Raw genomic sequence first — 16,255 nt, 5'->3', positions numbered from 1 at the left:
GAGACGAGGTTTAGTATATTTACTATGTTCATTAAAATATTTATTTAATTTAAATATACAGTTATCTTTTTATAGGCTTTGGTAAAACATGATATCAAAAAGTATGTTTTATTCTTTTTTTGTGAATTATACAAAGAATTGCATTTAGCTTTTGCATTTGGCCCAGCTCAAGGTAAGATATTCTTAGCATGTCAGTTGAACCTGTTTTTGATGCATTACCGCTATGAGCTTTTGGTCCTGATACCGAATAGTGTACATTTGTTCCCTAATTAGAGAACGTGCACAATAACACACCCAAGTACACAGGATTTCTTCAAATAAACAAAGTTAAATGTGAGTGTTTCACCAGCTATATCTAACAGACTAACACACTGCCCTGATATCTGGACCATTCTACTGAATTAGTTTAAATTGCAGGCCCACAGTAAAAAAAAAAAGAACATTTGACAAACAAATGTTCAGACCCTAGATATTTACAAAGATTATGTTCTGATCTATTTAAATCCAATGCATTAATTGAGTTAGTAATAAGCTAAATACATACAAAATCATCACTTATAGAGTGCTTTCTATTGGGAAGTGTCTGTCCCAAACCCGAACCCCTACATTTCAGCTTGTGAAAACAAAAATTAAAATTTTGCATTTTGTTTAATGTTGTTTTTAAAAGATCTTTTTTTGATTTATTTTAAAGTGAAATTGACAGATTTAGATTTATCATGAGTTGAATTTTTAAGTGAAACAGCTTAGTCTATAGGTGGAGCCTTATTTTAGCCACACCCCTGCATTTCAGAGCAGGAAGTGAGACTGCATCCCTGTCCCTCATGGCCACATTGTGAGCAGTTAGATCCCATTGTTTTGAAATGTCTCTCAATGTCTGAAAAAATCAGTGTGGAACATTAAGCATTGTCACTACTGAAACACATACTTTGTGCTTAGTAAACTTTTGTGTGTTTTATGAAAAATATTATGACTGTATGTTTGCCAGTCATGTGCTGGCTAGCATGTTTGAGTTCTACTCAAAATGAGTTTGAATTGTCAGTACCGAAACAGTCACTACCTTAAGATTTGGGAAAGTTTTGGTTCTGTTGTGATTGTTTTGGTAGTGATAAATTGAATGTTCAGTTAGTAATTTTAATGAAATAAACAGAATGAAACAAATGAAACACTGTTTCTGAATGATACTGTATTTGTCAGAAATATCTTTTGTATATATATATATATCATTTTGAAATGTCCCTTTTGTGAAAGGCAAAAAAGAAAATAGTACATATTTATTTGTACATAAACAAAGTTTGAGATAAATTGTAATGTCCAGTGACATTTGAACACAGTGTAGTAAATCATGCCTTGATTACTATAATAGAACACAGTCACACATAGGAGGGACAGTAGATGATGTTCTGTACATTCAATATTATCCCTTATCATTTTGATTTTAGTTCTAATCATGGCTGAGATGCATTATGAATAAGAGGGTAACAAGTTGACATCAGGGCTGTCTGTGCAGTGATGGTGGGAGCTAACTGGTGAGATGTTGTTGAGAAATTGTGAGTCATGGGTGGACATGTGTGTCAGTATCTGTATGAAGGAACCAATAAAGATTTTAGGGACCCAGTACAATTGTACCCCCACCAGGCAGGTAGTTATGTGTCGCTGGCTGTAGCATGACATGTATAATGCATAAGCAGGTATGCAGCATTTCTGTCTTACAGCATGTCAGAGAGCCAATAACATTAACAGTATTACTAGTTCATACATAAAATAAGCAACCACAGATCTGCATTCACAACTGATTTTAATGCAAATCAGGTGCTTTATTTTTAATGAAAGAACAAATTTACTAATGTAATGTACTCATTTTCTTTCCATACTTGGCCAGTTTTCAAACTTTTATTTGCTATCAAGAAAAAGGTGATATAAAACCTTTATAGCCAGTCAAACCTTTTTTACTGTGAAATTATTTGTTATGAATCATGAACCACAATTTTATGGTCAAGCCAGCCCCAGTGAACCATTCACAATGCTAACTATTTAATTCTACTAATTATTCCTCTGATCCAGGGCAGGAATCCAGAAATCTTGGTGTAGCCCTGTGGTGCTTTGGAAGTTACACAATTCTTTTCATTGAAGGACATGATTCCGACTGCAGTATTATTACACACCAAAGGACCTCCACCGTCTCCCTGCAACATACAGGTACAATCTTAGCACACTGCTGAGCTGACCTTTATAAAGCTACTGCTAAAAACTGCAAATTCTAAATGTAAAACACTGAACACTGAATGTAAAAGTGGATTCGACACATTTCACAAGCAAAAATCTTCTGTGCAAAAAGCTTTGCCTTATTTATCAAAAAACAGGTTAAGAATCTTAAGAAAAACTTTACCACGCAAAATCCACGATGGGGAGCATCTGTACACAGTGTATTGTTGAATTTCCACCAACGTTTGCATTCCTTGCTGCTTAACATCGTGACATTCGCCTCCATAAGAACATCACTTAGACGTCCACTGTTTTTCATGCGTCCCCAACCAGCTATACTGCAAGTGGTGTTTTGCTCCAAGTCTTCGTCTTTTTCTGGGATGGAAATCCAGGAAGCATTTACAACTGGCTTGGCTAGCTGTAACAAAATCATCAATATTATTAGCAAATGCAGTAAACAGAACTGAATATGATCAATAAAGAGCTGCACATGGTTTGATCAGGTTGTTACACTACAGGGCTCCAGATCTTTTTTCAGAACTGTCCCAGAATCGTCCCGAAAAATATCGCCAGCCACACCAAAGTAAAACTTAACCATCAAAAATATTAAATGGTTTTGTTTACATTACATTTCTTTCTGGAATTATCATAGTACTACCATATTACGATTGCCAAAAATGACAAATTTCAGATAATAGTGCACCAAATAAAAGCTTTAAGCAGTTGTTTTGCAAACCCCCCCCCCAGAATTTTTTTCTATTAATCTGTAAAATATGCAGTTGCTACTTTTTTAGTTAATATAAGGATTTACACAGCAATGAAGTGTGCAGCGATTCAGCAATGGTTATTGGGTCTTCTTAAAAAAGGAAAAGAAACCACTGGGCAGAAAGTGTAAAACAATACCAATAAAACAGAGATCTTCCTCAATGATGCCATTATTAAAATTTCCTTTCTTTCTGTATCAATGTCTTCTACACCCCTCCTTTCTAGTCAATTCAAACCTTGAGAGGAACCAAGAATCAAAAGGGGAACCCATCCTCCTCTGGTCGACACTGGATAGCAAACAGCATTAGTATAAAATATTAGAATACAAAATGGGAAAACAGGTGGAGTAGTGGTTAATTAGATAGACTTTCTAAAGTCCTGCTAGCACATAAACATTTTATCTACAGTTTTTAGATATTTTAAAAGCTGAATAGTAATAAAGTAAAACTCTTCTTGTCTAAAGCCCGACAAGAAACAAAGATCATACAAACAAAGCATTCCATCAGTGTTGTGCCCTCTTATTAATATTACTATTAGAGGTCTGCAGCCTGACAGGCCGGCAAACTCTCAGGCAAACAAAATCAGGCTCGGTTTCAGATGAGTGATTTCTTGTGAACGAGCCGATGTACTTACTTTTATGAGTCAAAATGATTGTTTCATAGTCGACTAAATTTGCCTTTTTACAGAGATTTCAGGCACTCAGGTATTAGGTATTTTCTCCATTGCACTCTGATGTATTGTTGAGCCGGGCTTAAACACAAATGTAAATTCATGCTGTGGATTTTTTGCAGTAACTACTAAAATTACTATATATATATGCTATGCCATGGAAGAAATTTGCAAGATTTTTCTTGTTCTCAGGAATTCTATTTAAATTAAATTTCAATAGAATTACAACCCCATTTCCAAAAAGGTTGGGACGCTGTGCAAAATGTAAATATGTAGCCTGTGTAGTAGAACACCTTCAGCTGCTGCAGAACAGATGTTTTTGGCCAAATATGGCCCAGGACACAGAACAGTGGTGCCAACAGTGTTAAAGATGTGTGGTGGGAAAAGCAGTCCAGCCCAAAGTTCGTGCATATCGGGAGAAAACATTTTAATCTTGACTGACATCTTCACCAAGTATACACAAGCTGTCCCTACTAAAGATCAGCGGGCAAGTACTGTGGCCCAAGCATTGGTACAGCATTGGTTTCATTGATTCGGTACCCCAGCTCGTATACACTCGGATCAAGGGCGGAATTTTGAAAGCACGTTGACTCAGAAGTTGTGTAAAATGTATGGCATACAGAAAAGCAGAACCACACCTTACCATCCCCAGGGGAATGGACAGTACGAACGGTTCAATCATACTTTACACAACTTATTGCGAACATTACCATTGGCAGAGAAGAGACACTGGCCGTGCCACCTGCCCCAGCTGACCTTTGCATATAACACTACCCCCCACCAGACTACTGGGCAGACACCTTATTATCTTGAGTTTGGTTGTCATCTAAGGCTGCCTGTAGGTTTTCTGTTGGGGACTGGAGAAACCATACCAAGTACTGACTTATTGGAGGAATGGATTCGGAAACATCAACAGAGTCTAAGGATGGTCCAAGAGCATGTAAGACAGTGACTGGAGAAGCAGGCCCGCAGGCGTAACCAGAAGAACAATGATCAAGTGAATGATCCTGGGTTTAAAGAAGGGCAGCTCATCTATTTGCAGAATCACGTATTGGGCCGGAACAAGATTCAAGATTACTGGAATTCCTGTGTGTATCGGGTAGTCTGGAGTCCATCAGGAATGGGGGTCGTATATTCAGTGGCTCCGGCTTACGAAGAAGGACCAGTTTGACAGGTGCACCGGTCTGAGCTGAGAGCAGTTCCAGAAGGACAGCAACCCAGGATGGGAGGAGCCACGTCTATGGTTGATAGGGCGGACTCACCAAGTTCACCAGTCCCTGAGGAAAGTGCATCAGGAGATTCAATAGTCCTGTACTGGGAGACGGAGCCCCAAGAGGTACATGAGCCGGTCAGGTCACCTATTCCTGATGAAGATGTCTCGCCTACACACGTTCCCCTACGACGTTCAGCCAGATCCACTGCAGGCCAGCACTCAAACCCACACAGGATCCCACGAACAGCTGTAATCCAGAGGACTGGTGAGGGGGAGCTACCTCTTGACCATTGATATGCTGTGGTAGAAGCTGCCATCGTCAGGCAGCTGAATCGTTTGGAGGGGGTGGATTGTAGCCTGTGTAGTAGAACACCTTCTGTTTGTTTTTTTTCTCTGTGGGGTATGTCGGTAATTAGGATGGGAGCAAGAGCGAACAGAGCCACCTGGGGTCCTAGGGGCAGGCATATATACAAACACCTTGGGGTCTTGGTAGCAGTTTCGGTTCATTGCTGCTAGGCTAAGCCGGCGAGTGTGTTGGAGTCAGCATTCCTTGATGTTGGAACCGTGGGTTCGGTCTTTACTACATAAAGGTATGTTGAGTTGTATATTGCCTACTTTGCTCCTGCTGTAATGCTAGTATTTAGTGATTTAAAGTAAGTTTCTCCTTGGCAAGTGTTGAGGTACCGGTGGACAGGCACAGCTGAGAAGCCTTGGGTCCTGTTAGGTTTAGCCACTTGGAGCTAAGCTAGTGCGAGTGGCGACAGCGTATTAATTGATTTAGTGTGCAATAAGGTATGCTGCCGTGTTCCCCGCCTCATTACTGTGGTCTCTGTTGGTTGAGCCATGGCCAGTAATGTGATGTTCTGTTTGTTCCGTTAGTACCTAGTCAAGTAGCAGGGTGAATCTGGAGCAAAGCCAGCACCAACTGTAGCATCCAATTTACATCGTCGACCTTATTAGTACCCCATGTCAAACTACATTCTACATATAACAACAGCATTGCTCCGTATTAAAAGAGTCCAGGTGCTAAACTGACCAGCCTGCAGTCCAAACCTGTCACCACTGAAAACATCTGGCACATTATGAAATGAAAAATATGACAAATGAGCCCCCGAACTGTTGAGCAGCTGAAATCCTGTATCAAACAAGAACTTTCTAAACTATAGCAGTTGGTTTGGTCTCCTCATTTCCCAAACGCTTACAGAGTGTTGTTAAAAGAAGAGGTGATGAAACACAGTGGTAAACGTGCCCCCGTCCCAACTTTTTTGGAATGTGTTGTTGGCATCAAATTCAAAATGGGCATATGTTTTTCAAAAAACAATAAAATTTCTCGGTTTCAACACTTGATATGTTGTCTTTGTACTATTTTCCTGTAAAAATATGGTTTACTTGATTTGCACATCATTGCATTCTATTTTTATTTACCGTCTGCACAGCATCCCAACTTTTTTGGAAATTGTTTTTTTTTTATTCTTTAACTGTATATTTAAATGTTTAAATGTTTTTTTTTTTTACCTTTTTACTAGTAATACTGTCAGTTTCACATATGTAAAGTGTTGTATTGTTATATTGTTTTATAAAATCCATTATTGTAGCATCCCACTACTGCCTATATGGCAGTACAAGTTTGGGAGGCGTGGCTATGTGAAAAGCCACATGAGGAGGCTCATAGAAGGCACGTGCTTTCCGAAAAAAAGGACTTCTTAATGTTATGTTGTTCGTCCGTTAAAGTTGTGATTTTTGTGCTGGGCGGTGGAGTTAGTTAGAGTGGGTTTGCATGCTTGCCTGCTCTCCCTGTCTGTGTTGTGTGCCTTTCTGCTGGCGTTTCCCTTAAAAAGCACTATTCCAAGCAGAATCATTGGCTCCCCAGTGTCTCACTTTATGCCGACGCTACAATATTATTGAAAGCTAAAACGGCTTGTAATATTATCACTTTAAACACGTAATTAAAATCATGTGAAATTAGTCTTCACTTATTTGGATTCCAACTTCCAAACCCACTTTCCACACACAGGAGGGGGATTCACTAAATATGGAATTAGATCCATTTGTTGCATGTGGGGTGAAAAATGTTTGAAAACATTGTAGAAAATATAATTTAATACATGCGGGCCTCTTAACGGGGAAAATTACAGTTGAAGTGGTTCAAGGGCTGGTCCCATTGGTTTTTTGTGGGATTGTGTTCTGCAAAAATATATTTTATGAATACTTGTGTACTTATTAGGGGTGCGGGAAAAAATCGATTCTTAGATGCATCGCGATGCGGACGTGAACGAATCTGAATCGATTCACAAATGTCAAAAATCGATTTTCAAAATTTTAAATGATAATGTAATGTTGACGGAATGCAAAAGACGGAACCTGGAAGTGCGGAAGTGCAGCGCCCGGACAGTCTGTGGTGCGCACACAACAAAGATACAAAATGGAGGAGCGGGAAATCAAACCAGCTCCCTCTGCATTAAAAGCCAGCGTATGGAAGCATTTTGGCTTCTATGAAGTTGAAGGGAAAAAGGACCTGGACAAGAGCCACACTGTATTCAAGGTGTGTCACACTAAACTAAGATATTTTGGAAACACGACAAACATGCGAAACCACATTACACGTTTTCACCCGGAGGAGGAAGAAAAACGCCCGGTTGTAGCTGCTGCGAACCAGAGGACCATCGAGCAAGCGATGTCAAAGCTTTCACCCAACTCGGAAAGGGCGAAGCGAATTACAAGCTCTATCGCAACTTTTATTGCCAAGGATTTGCGTCCGTTCTCAGTTGTTGAGAACCAGGGCTTTCGTGCTATGTTGCACACTTTGGAGCCGAGGTACAGCGTCCCGTCTCGAAGATATTTCACTGACACAGCGATCCCCACTCTCTACAACAACACCAAAACTGAAGTTATGGAATCGCTGAAGAAAGCAGGTAGGATAGCTGTAACGTGATGCATGGACATCCATTGCCACAGAATCTTATGTCACCGTAACTGCGCATTTTATCACAGATGAGTGGCAGCCAGCGTCTCATGTGCTCCAAACAAGAGTAGTGAACGAGAGCCTCACAGGTGCTAATATGGCTGAGCTGTTAAAGAGTGTTGCAGAGGAATGGCAGATCACTAAGAAAAAATTAGTTTTAGTTACTGGTAATGCACCCAACATGGCTGTTGCTGCTGAACTGGGTAAATTCGTACATGTGAAATGTTATGCCCACACACTAAACCTGGCCTCTCAGCGAGCGCTCAAGTTGCCCACTGTTTCAAGGCTACTAGGGAGAGTAAGACGAATTACTAAGTTTTTCCACCGTAGCCCCACTGCCAAACACCAGTTTGAAGAGAAGCAGAAGCTACTTGGTCTGCCTAGACACAAGCTGAAAACAGATGTGAGTACTAGGTGGAACAGTTCGTATGAGATGGTGAACAGGTTTCTGGAGCAACAGCCTGCAGTCTGCGCTGCCTTACTGTCTCCTCAGGTAAGGAAAGCAAAGTCTGACATCTGCACTCTCAGTAAAGCAGACATTTCAAATGCAGATGATATTATCAAGGCCCTAAAGCCCATGAAAGATGCAACTACTCTCTTGTCAGAGGAGGGCAGCCCCACTATCTGTATGATTGCTTCGTTGCAAGCTCAACTCATCCAGGACACTAAGGACAGTATTGGAGAGTCATCAATGGTCCGGGAGATAAAGCTGGCAATCAATGGGGACCTCAGCAAGAGATACATTAGTGAGCAGGAGAGAAACATTCTTTTGACAGCCTCTGCTCTGGACCCACGATTCAAGGGCCTTCCTTTCATTTCTGAGGAGGAGAGAGTGGAGACGTTTGGAAGAGTGACTGCTGAGGCTGCATCACTAGAGGTAATTCTGCCATTTTTCTTCATGTACAATGTCAGTATGGGCTTTTCATTATTCAACTTTAACATAAACATAATTATTTAACAACTGACCACACTGATAACAAATGTTCCACAACAATACAAGGTTTTTGATAATGACTAGAACAAGTAATTTTTGTTTTGTTAATAATTTTGTTCAAATGTGCTGAAGATATTGACACGGTGATTTAAAAATGTAAGGCTTTTGTGTTTACCTGTTCTTCTCATTGTGTTTACCTACAGCAAGAGGTAAGAGTAGAAGAGGAGGAGAACCCAGAGGACAACACTTTAAGGGAAGAAGGCACCCTGACCACTGAGGAGGAGGAGCACCAAAGCCCTGCTTCCAAAAGAAGGTCGCCATCATCATCTCTGCTAGAGAATCTGCTGGGGCAGACCTTTACTGATGCTAGAGTCCAGCAGCAGCCCATGTCTGCCTATGCCAGAGCTGAGGAGGAAGTGACCAAGTACTGCAGTGCTCCTTCACTCCCTCTCTCTGAGGACACTCTTAGCTGGTGGAGTAAAAATCAAGAGACATTTCCTCTGATTTCCAGGTTGGCCAAGAGATATTTGTGTATTCCCGGCACCAGTGTCTCTGCAGAGAGTCTTTTCTACAGCAGGAGATATAGTAACTGCACAGCGGCGCACACTTGCATCTGAACATGTAGACCAGCTCCTGTTCTTACACAAGAACTTGCACATTAGCACTCACTAGCTAAGCACATTTGCACTGCCATGCACTAGCATGATTTCTTTGTGGCCTTTTTGTATTTTTTGTATGAGAGCCGCTTTCTGTATTGTTTAGCTTTGACATCAGTAAACAGATTGGGAAGTAAACCCAGAGTCTTACGTAGTTTTACTGTACTGCCCTCCACAAAGTATATCAGTGCAGCCATTTACAAAAAGTAAAGACTCGAGATTTTGACTCTCCTTTCTGCAGATGTTTATTTAGTGCCCGAGATCTTTTTTGTATGAAAGCTGTTTTTGATAGTGGCATACAGCAATTTTTTTTTCTTTTCATTTTTTTTTTGTTTTAAATCTGAGGGGTTCTATGCTCAGGATTTTGTTAAAAGTCAGAAGTCTTGCACTCTTTTGTGTATAATGGCAGCTTTTTATGTTATTTATTCAGAATATGCTGATGTCCACAGGAATTATTTCTGTATGGCAGCTGCTGGTATAGAATTCTATAGTTTTGTACGATAGCGGTTTGTGATTTTGGTACAGCAAAATTTTTTTATTTATTTTTTATTTTTTGTCTGAGGGGTTCTATGCTCAGGATTTTGTTTGAAATCAGAAGTCTTGGACTCTTCCATTATTTATTTGAGTATAAGGGCAGCTTTTTATGTTGTTAGTTATTCAGAATATGCAAAAGTCCACAAGCATTATTTGTGTATGAGAGCTGCTGGTACAGAAATCTATATTTTTGTATGAAAGTTGTTTGTGATTTTGGTACAGCAAAATGTATTTTTTTCATTGCACATAACAGGAGGATGTTGGTTAGCAGTTGGATGCTATTTTATATGTTAGTGTTTCAGAATATGCTTAAGTCTGCATTCATTTACTACAAGTATGCTGCTACAGACACACTTTTCCAGTTGGTTGTTTGCAGTTATGGGATATATGCTGGCAAATGTAACGTTCTAGTTGACTTGCCACATTGTTTTATTTAATTTATTAATAAAAGATATTGGAAGTAAATTGATTATGGATCATTACAAATACTTTGCTTTAAAAGTACCAAGCTGTAGAATAAGAAATCCTGTAAAGAAAAAAAAGATGCATCAAGATGCATCGATAATCATTTTATAATCGCATCGCAGCCCTCTGAATCGTAATCGAATCGAATCATGAGGTGCCTAAAGATTCCCACCCCTAGTACTTATATACTTATAATATGTATTTTAGAAATACATTTAACAAATGCATTTTTGGCCATTTTCCTACATTGCAAAAACATTAGATAAATACATGGTATATTTTTTTTCCATATGGGTAAAGTCATAAAGTGTATAGTGCTACCACACTTAACCAGGTCACAGAGAGACCAGGAATGTGGGACATGGGGGTACTGAGGGTGCTGCAGCAATTTGATTTCAGGATAATAATAGTAAAATGTTCTGAACTAAATAATTATTTGAGTTTAGTAGACAATCAAACTGAAGCACTCTTATTTTGAGCATATTCTGTTTAAGATTGCTGTGCTGTTTTTCCTCATCTTTACACATCAGCTGTTCAATTTAACTTTCATATCGTCTTTATTTGCAACTGCCCGCTGTGGCAGTAACCTGTGTTTTTGGCTAAAATAATTATCAGGTTTAAGTTTGTACATCTTTACCTTTGTGTGTTTAACACTGTACATCCCATCCCAAGGGCGGCACGGTGGCGCAGTGGGTAGCACTGTCGCCTCCCAGCAAGAATGGCCTGGGTTCAATTCCCAGCCGGGCGACCGGGGTCATTTCTGTGTGGAGTTTGCATGTTCTCCCCGTGTCTGCGTGGGTTTCCTCTGGGTACTCCGGTTTCCTCCCACAGTCCAAAGACATGCAGTCAGGCCAATTGGACATGCTAAAATTGCCCCTAGGTGTGAGTGTGTGTGTGTGTGAATGTGTATGTCTGTCTGTCTGCCCTGCGATGGACTGGAGACCTGTCCAGGGTGTATCCTGCCTTCCGTCCAATGACAGCTGGGATAGGCTCCAGCACCCCACTGTGACCCAGAAGGATAAGTGGTTTAGATGATGTATGTATGTATGTATGTATGTATGTATGTATCCCATCCCAAACTTAGTTTTGTCCTCATCTCTGTGTAGAAGTTTTGTCTGTGCTGAGCAGAAGGTGCTGCAGTGTTAGCTTTCTGATTGGCTGCTATTGTTTTGTGTCAGGGCAGAAGTGTTGGAATATGTAGGATAATGACTGCACTGATGTTATGAACAGCCTATAGCCGGATGACACTGCAGAACATTAGCGCATTGTGTGTGTGTGTGTGTGTGTGTGGAGTATGAGCTGGTCTGCGTCATGTAACTCCCAGTCTGAAAACCTACTCTGGTCCTGGCCTTACTTAAGGGAAGCACTTGTTATGTTGTTCAGTATTGAAATCAACATTTTTTTGGTAGAGATTTCATTAATTTCCATCTCAAATTCTTGTGAAGGAAATCAAACATGTAAATGTGTTTGAGTGCTCATGACAAGCGGATTTTTGTGGATGATGCCTGCAGTTCTAGTATAAATCATTGTGTGCTTAGTTTGATGGATGTGTACCTCCAATCCTCAATAAAAGATATGTTTAAAAATGAAATAGAAATGATTTTTAAAGAAATACTTTTACTTTTTTACTTTAAGTATATTTATGTGCATGTACTTTTACACTTCTATTTGAGTACAAAATCTAAGTCATACTTCAACTGTTACATGAGTGTTTTTTCACTAGATTACTAGTACTTTTACTTAAGTAAGAGACGTCCCAGAGAGAGACTGTAAAAATCCAACAAACAAAATAAACTGCTACCTAAATGTCTGTAACAAGCTTTAACTGGAAATATATAGCCTTAATTTAAGTACTCTCGAAACACCTAATCCAACTTATAAACGGTTTAAAATTAGCTTTTGAGTTGAATCAGGTGTGTTGAGGTGGGGTTAGGGGGTCCACAGAGCTGGAGTTGGACCCACTGTTTATATTGGAGCAAACATGGCCACTGTGTGAATGAAGCTAAAAAGTAGTGACAACTTTTTGCCCAATGGTTACGTTTAATTTTTTTTTTCACCAAATATTTTAGAGAAGTAGAGAAAATACCCCAGGTCAAATACTAATACTGAAGATTGCCAAATACGCTTCAGAGAAAGGACTGCTGGGATATGTAGTTTTTTGTGAGATTTGGTTAAATGTAGGCATGAATGAAGTACTTTAAACTTGTGTTGCTATTTTCAACAAAAAGCCTCTAAGGGTTAAATTGGAAGGTTGAGATTCTGCTTTAGGCCATTTAAATAACACAGTAAAAGCTTTGTTTGAGTAATTACTGCATTTACCTTAAGCATTTCATCATGTTTTACCAATTTTTCCTTGCACAGATTAATAAACCCAACAAAAATAACTTGGAGTGATCGTTTACCTTCAGCAGCATGATGTTATTTTCTGGGTATTTCTGGTCATTTGTAAAGTTTGGGTGGCTGTAGTGCTCCATCACATGTATGCGCTCAGGGTCATTGTTCGTCAGATTATGAGCTCCTATCACTGCTGTGATATTTCTATTTACGCTGCCAAGAGGAATCAACAGGTAATACCTTATTGTTGTGTATTAAATGTGCTTATTATCTATTGAAATAATTAAATATTTAAACTGTGTTGAATTGAGATCTTTAAATAAAAAAAGTTTTATTAATAACAATGTATGACAATCATTATCTCACCAATTTAGTCGTCTCCAATTCCACCCGCTAGTTAGGACTCCCCCAGTCACACGATACTATCAACGCTAGGAGGGCGAAGGCTAACACAGGCTTCCTCCGAGACCTGTGAAGCGCCACCGCTTCTTTTCGAACTGCCGCTCACGCAACGTCATTGGACAGCTGAATCCGCTCGGAGGAAAGCGCCAACCGCCAGATCTGTTACATCAGTTAGCAGACACCTGCGCTGGCTAGCATCGCGTTAAGTGATGGGGGGAGAAGGAGGGGCCATCCTACCCACCCAGAGAGCGAGGCCAATTGTGCTCTCTTGGACTCCCGGCTACAGATGGCTGTAGCATCACCAGGGATTGTATTATATTTTAAAAATCACATGATATCAAACATAAGCCTGTCTGTACAGAACCCCTTAAACACTTCCTAATTAAATTACTGAATAATTTACTGAGTTATGGAGATTATTGTCTGAAAATAAAAGAAGTTAAAATGCACTGATATTAAGTGTATACCAGACTCTTTCCTACTTGAAGGGGAATTCCACCATCTTCATAAATTTTTTGCAGTTTGATGATTGAGATGCAAACAGTCATTCAGAGTGGTTTGATATAAAATGATGTTTTATAGAGAAATTTACCAACTCAAATTTCTTTACAGTGGTGGTGATAGGAACCAGGGGTCATATTGTCTACAACGCAACTAGAACCATTTTATTTACTATCCAGAATCTCCAGGGAGTGGGTCTTCTGAGTTTTTATATTGATGAAATACCGCTAAAACTGAAAAGGTGAGTTTTCTTTCGGGATAATTTTGCCCTGCCTGTGCTCGTCCACAGGCAGCAATTACAGGCCTGGGAACAACAGAGAGCTGCCCCCTCAATATATCATTGTAAACATAACTATATAATTCTAAAGAACTTGTGCTGATTATAGACGCCAAAATATTAGTTTAAGTTTTGAAAGACACTGCGTTCAGTACCATTACAGAGCGGCGGTTTAAGAAAGGTACTGTCCAAAATTATAGTATTTCAAGAATACTGCACCCAGAAAGTGGAATAGGGTTACATAATGGAGAAAACACAGCGATCAGCACTCATGTTTGCGATATTTATGTGTAGATATGGCCGTGTGGTTGGTGAAGCAAGGATAACTTGGTGTACTTGTTTCTTCTCTGGATTTATATTCAGCTTTTTTCTTTTAATAACCTATGCAGGGGATGGTAACTTGATGTGAAGTAATTGTATTCATTTATGTCATCATATATAACTCATCGGATCTCAGTACACGTGTACTTTTTTTTTTTATTGTTTTTGAATGGATCTTGACCACTCCAACTCCTTATTGGCTCAGACAGAGAACAACAGACAGCACGGCATCTGTGTATTTAAATCTATTACCCAAACACCCTTCGGTGTCCCCTCTAGGAATTGCTTCCTATAATATATAACATATTATATCCGCCCATGTGCTCCTCCACCACAAATGGATTTACAAATATGTACGTTTTAGCTAAAAAGCTTTTCTCAAAACTACTGTAAAACAGGCTTCAGGCAAAGTATTTAAAAAAATTCATGTAATAACTGTATGTGACAAGGCATACAACTCTTCAGACGTCTGAACAATTCTGTCTCACTTTCTGGAGAATGGAGCATTTTACACCAAACCACTCTGAATGACTTTGTTTACTTCTAAACCATTTAATTCTCCACAAAATGTAAAAGATCTGTAAAATTCGTCTTTAATGACTGTCGACCGAAGGCATAGCAAGCAAGACTTGCTCTTGATAGTGTCTGCATTAGAACACTGTGACAGTAACACAGAGAAAATGTAGAAGTTATTTGTTCCCAGTATTATTTCTAGTGCTGGATGACCTGTAGCCCTGCTTCATTACTCACTAATCAAAGACAAATCAAAGACAAATCATTGCTTACTTTAGAATGTTTGGTGAAGCCATTCACAACGCAACAAAGAAGCAACTAAAGACGGCAGCAAGATAAAGAACAGAAATGAAAAACTTACTCAGTTTGGCAATATGCAGCTGTCATGACGAATTGTTCACTCACAAGGAAGGCACCACAGAAGTGCTGAGTCCCTGCTTGGAGAGACACCATGTAGGGTCTGGAGTGAGGTTCAGCCTCTACACGATTCAGTACACCAACATTCACACTGGCTGGGAACAAGAAAGTAAATCCAAGCTGATTATATCTACAGTTATGCAAACATTAATGTTATAGATGTAGTGTATGTATCCACTGTGCCTCAGGGTACCTTTTGGGGTGGATGTTGTGTGCTCCACTGCGTGTGAACTTGGTGAACTGTGAATGTTTATGTACTGGGTAGAGCACCAGACGTCTCCTTGAAGGCCTCCTGAAATGTACACATTATATTATATGTGGTGATAGATTGTGTTTTAATGTGACGCATATGGTGTGAATCATATTAGGTTCAACACATCTGAGTCAAAAACTCTGATGACCCTTAAGGCCTTAATTGACTGTGTTGTATTTAGATTTTAATTAAACAGAACATCAGTGCCAGGTTTGTGCTCACCTGCTATAATAGACAGGAAAAGTTATGTGTAGGTAAGACTTACCAGAGTGGCCCAGCTGTGGCAGCAGAGCAGCCAGAAGGAGCAGAGAGATGAGAGCCATGGTGCTGTAGTGAGAGTGAAAGTTCCCCTCAGTAAGGGAGAAGATTATATGTAGCATGGTGGGTGAGATAAATTCACCACAAACGGTCCCTGTCCTTAGATCAAGCAGCAAGTGCTCCTCTTTAAAAACCCTGCTTTTTTCCTGTTTACCATAAAGTGGTTTATTTTCACAGAGATAATATCTGTAACAGACGGCATGTCTGATGTCAGCAAGCTGATGGATCTGACTCCCGGCCTGTTATTAGAAATGGCAAACAGTTTTGTCTGCATTGGAGGATCTGTTGCTAAGGTTAAAAATATCATAGCTTCTGGCAACGAAACATATATTGTATACAGTGAATTCTTACACTAAGGATCATTTTTTGCCTATCCACTGGCAACAAATACATTTGGCATAAATGTAGTTGATGGTTTGCAAAATTGGCTTTATAGAGAAGAAAGTCTGCTTGATAGCATATGAGAGCAAATTTGTTGCAGTTCCCCTATTGCACTGTGACTGAAGCGGCTGGACTTTG

The 16,255-nt window shown here is 39.7% G+C and overlaps 1 protein-coding gene across 1 annotated transcript; it reads right to left on the bottom strand.

Annotated features, from left to right (window-relative positions):
* Positions 1-1,239: 1,239 nt before the first annotated feature.
* Positions 1,240-15,868, bottom strand: LOC118819149 (granzyme B(G,H)-like). The gene is made up of 6 exons (XM_036586824.1): positions 15,684-15,868; positions 15,359-15,457; positions 15,110-15,260; positions 12,803-12,947; positions 2,387-2,620; positions 1,240-2,183 (listed from the first exon to the last, which is right to left on the bottom strand). The coding sequence occupies exons 1-6, from the start codon at positions 15,796-15,798 to the stop codon at positions 2,028-2,030; spliced, it is 900 nt and encodes a 299-aa protein (XP_036442717.1). The 5' UTR covers positions 15,799-15,868; the 3' UTR covers positions 1,240-2,027.
* Between the last annotated feature and the right edge of the window lie 387 nt (positions 15,869-16,255).

This window comes from Colossoma macropomum, unplaced genomic scaffold (genome assembly GCF_904425465.1).
Source record: "Colossoma macropomum unplaced genomic scaffold, Colossoma_macropomum, whole genome shotgun sequence".
NCBI lineage: Eukaryota > Metazoa > Chordata > Actinopteri > Characiformes > Serrasalmidae > Colossoma > Colossoma macropomum.
The sequence above is the reverse complement of the archived record's forward strand: the minus strand, read 5'-3'. Positions and strand labels throughout refer to the sequence as shown.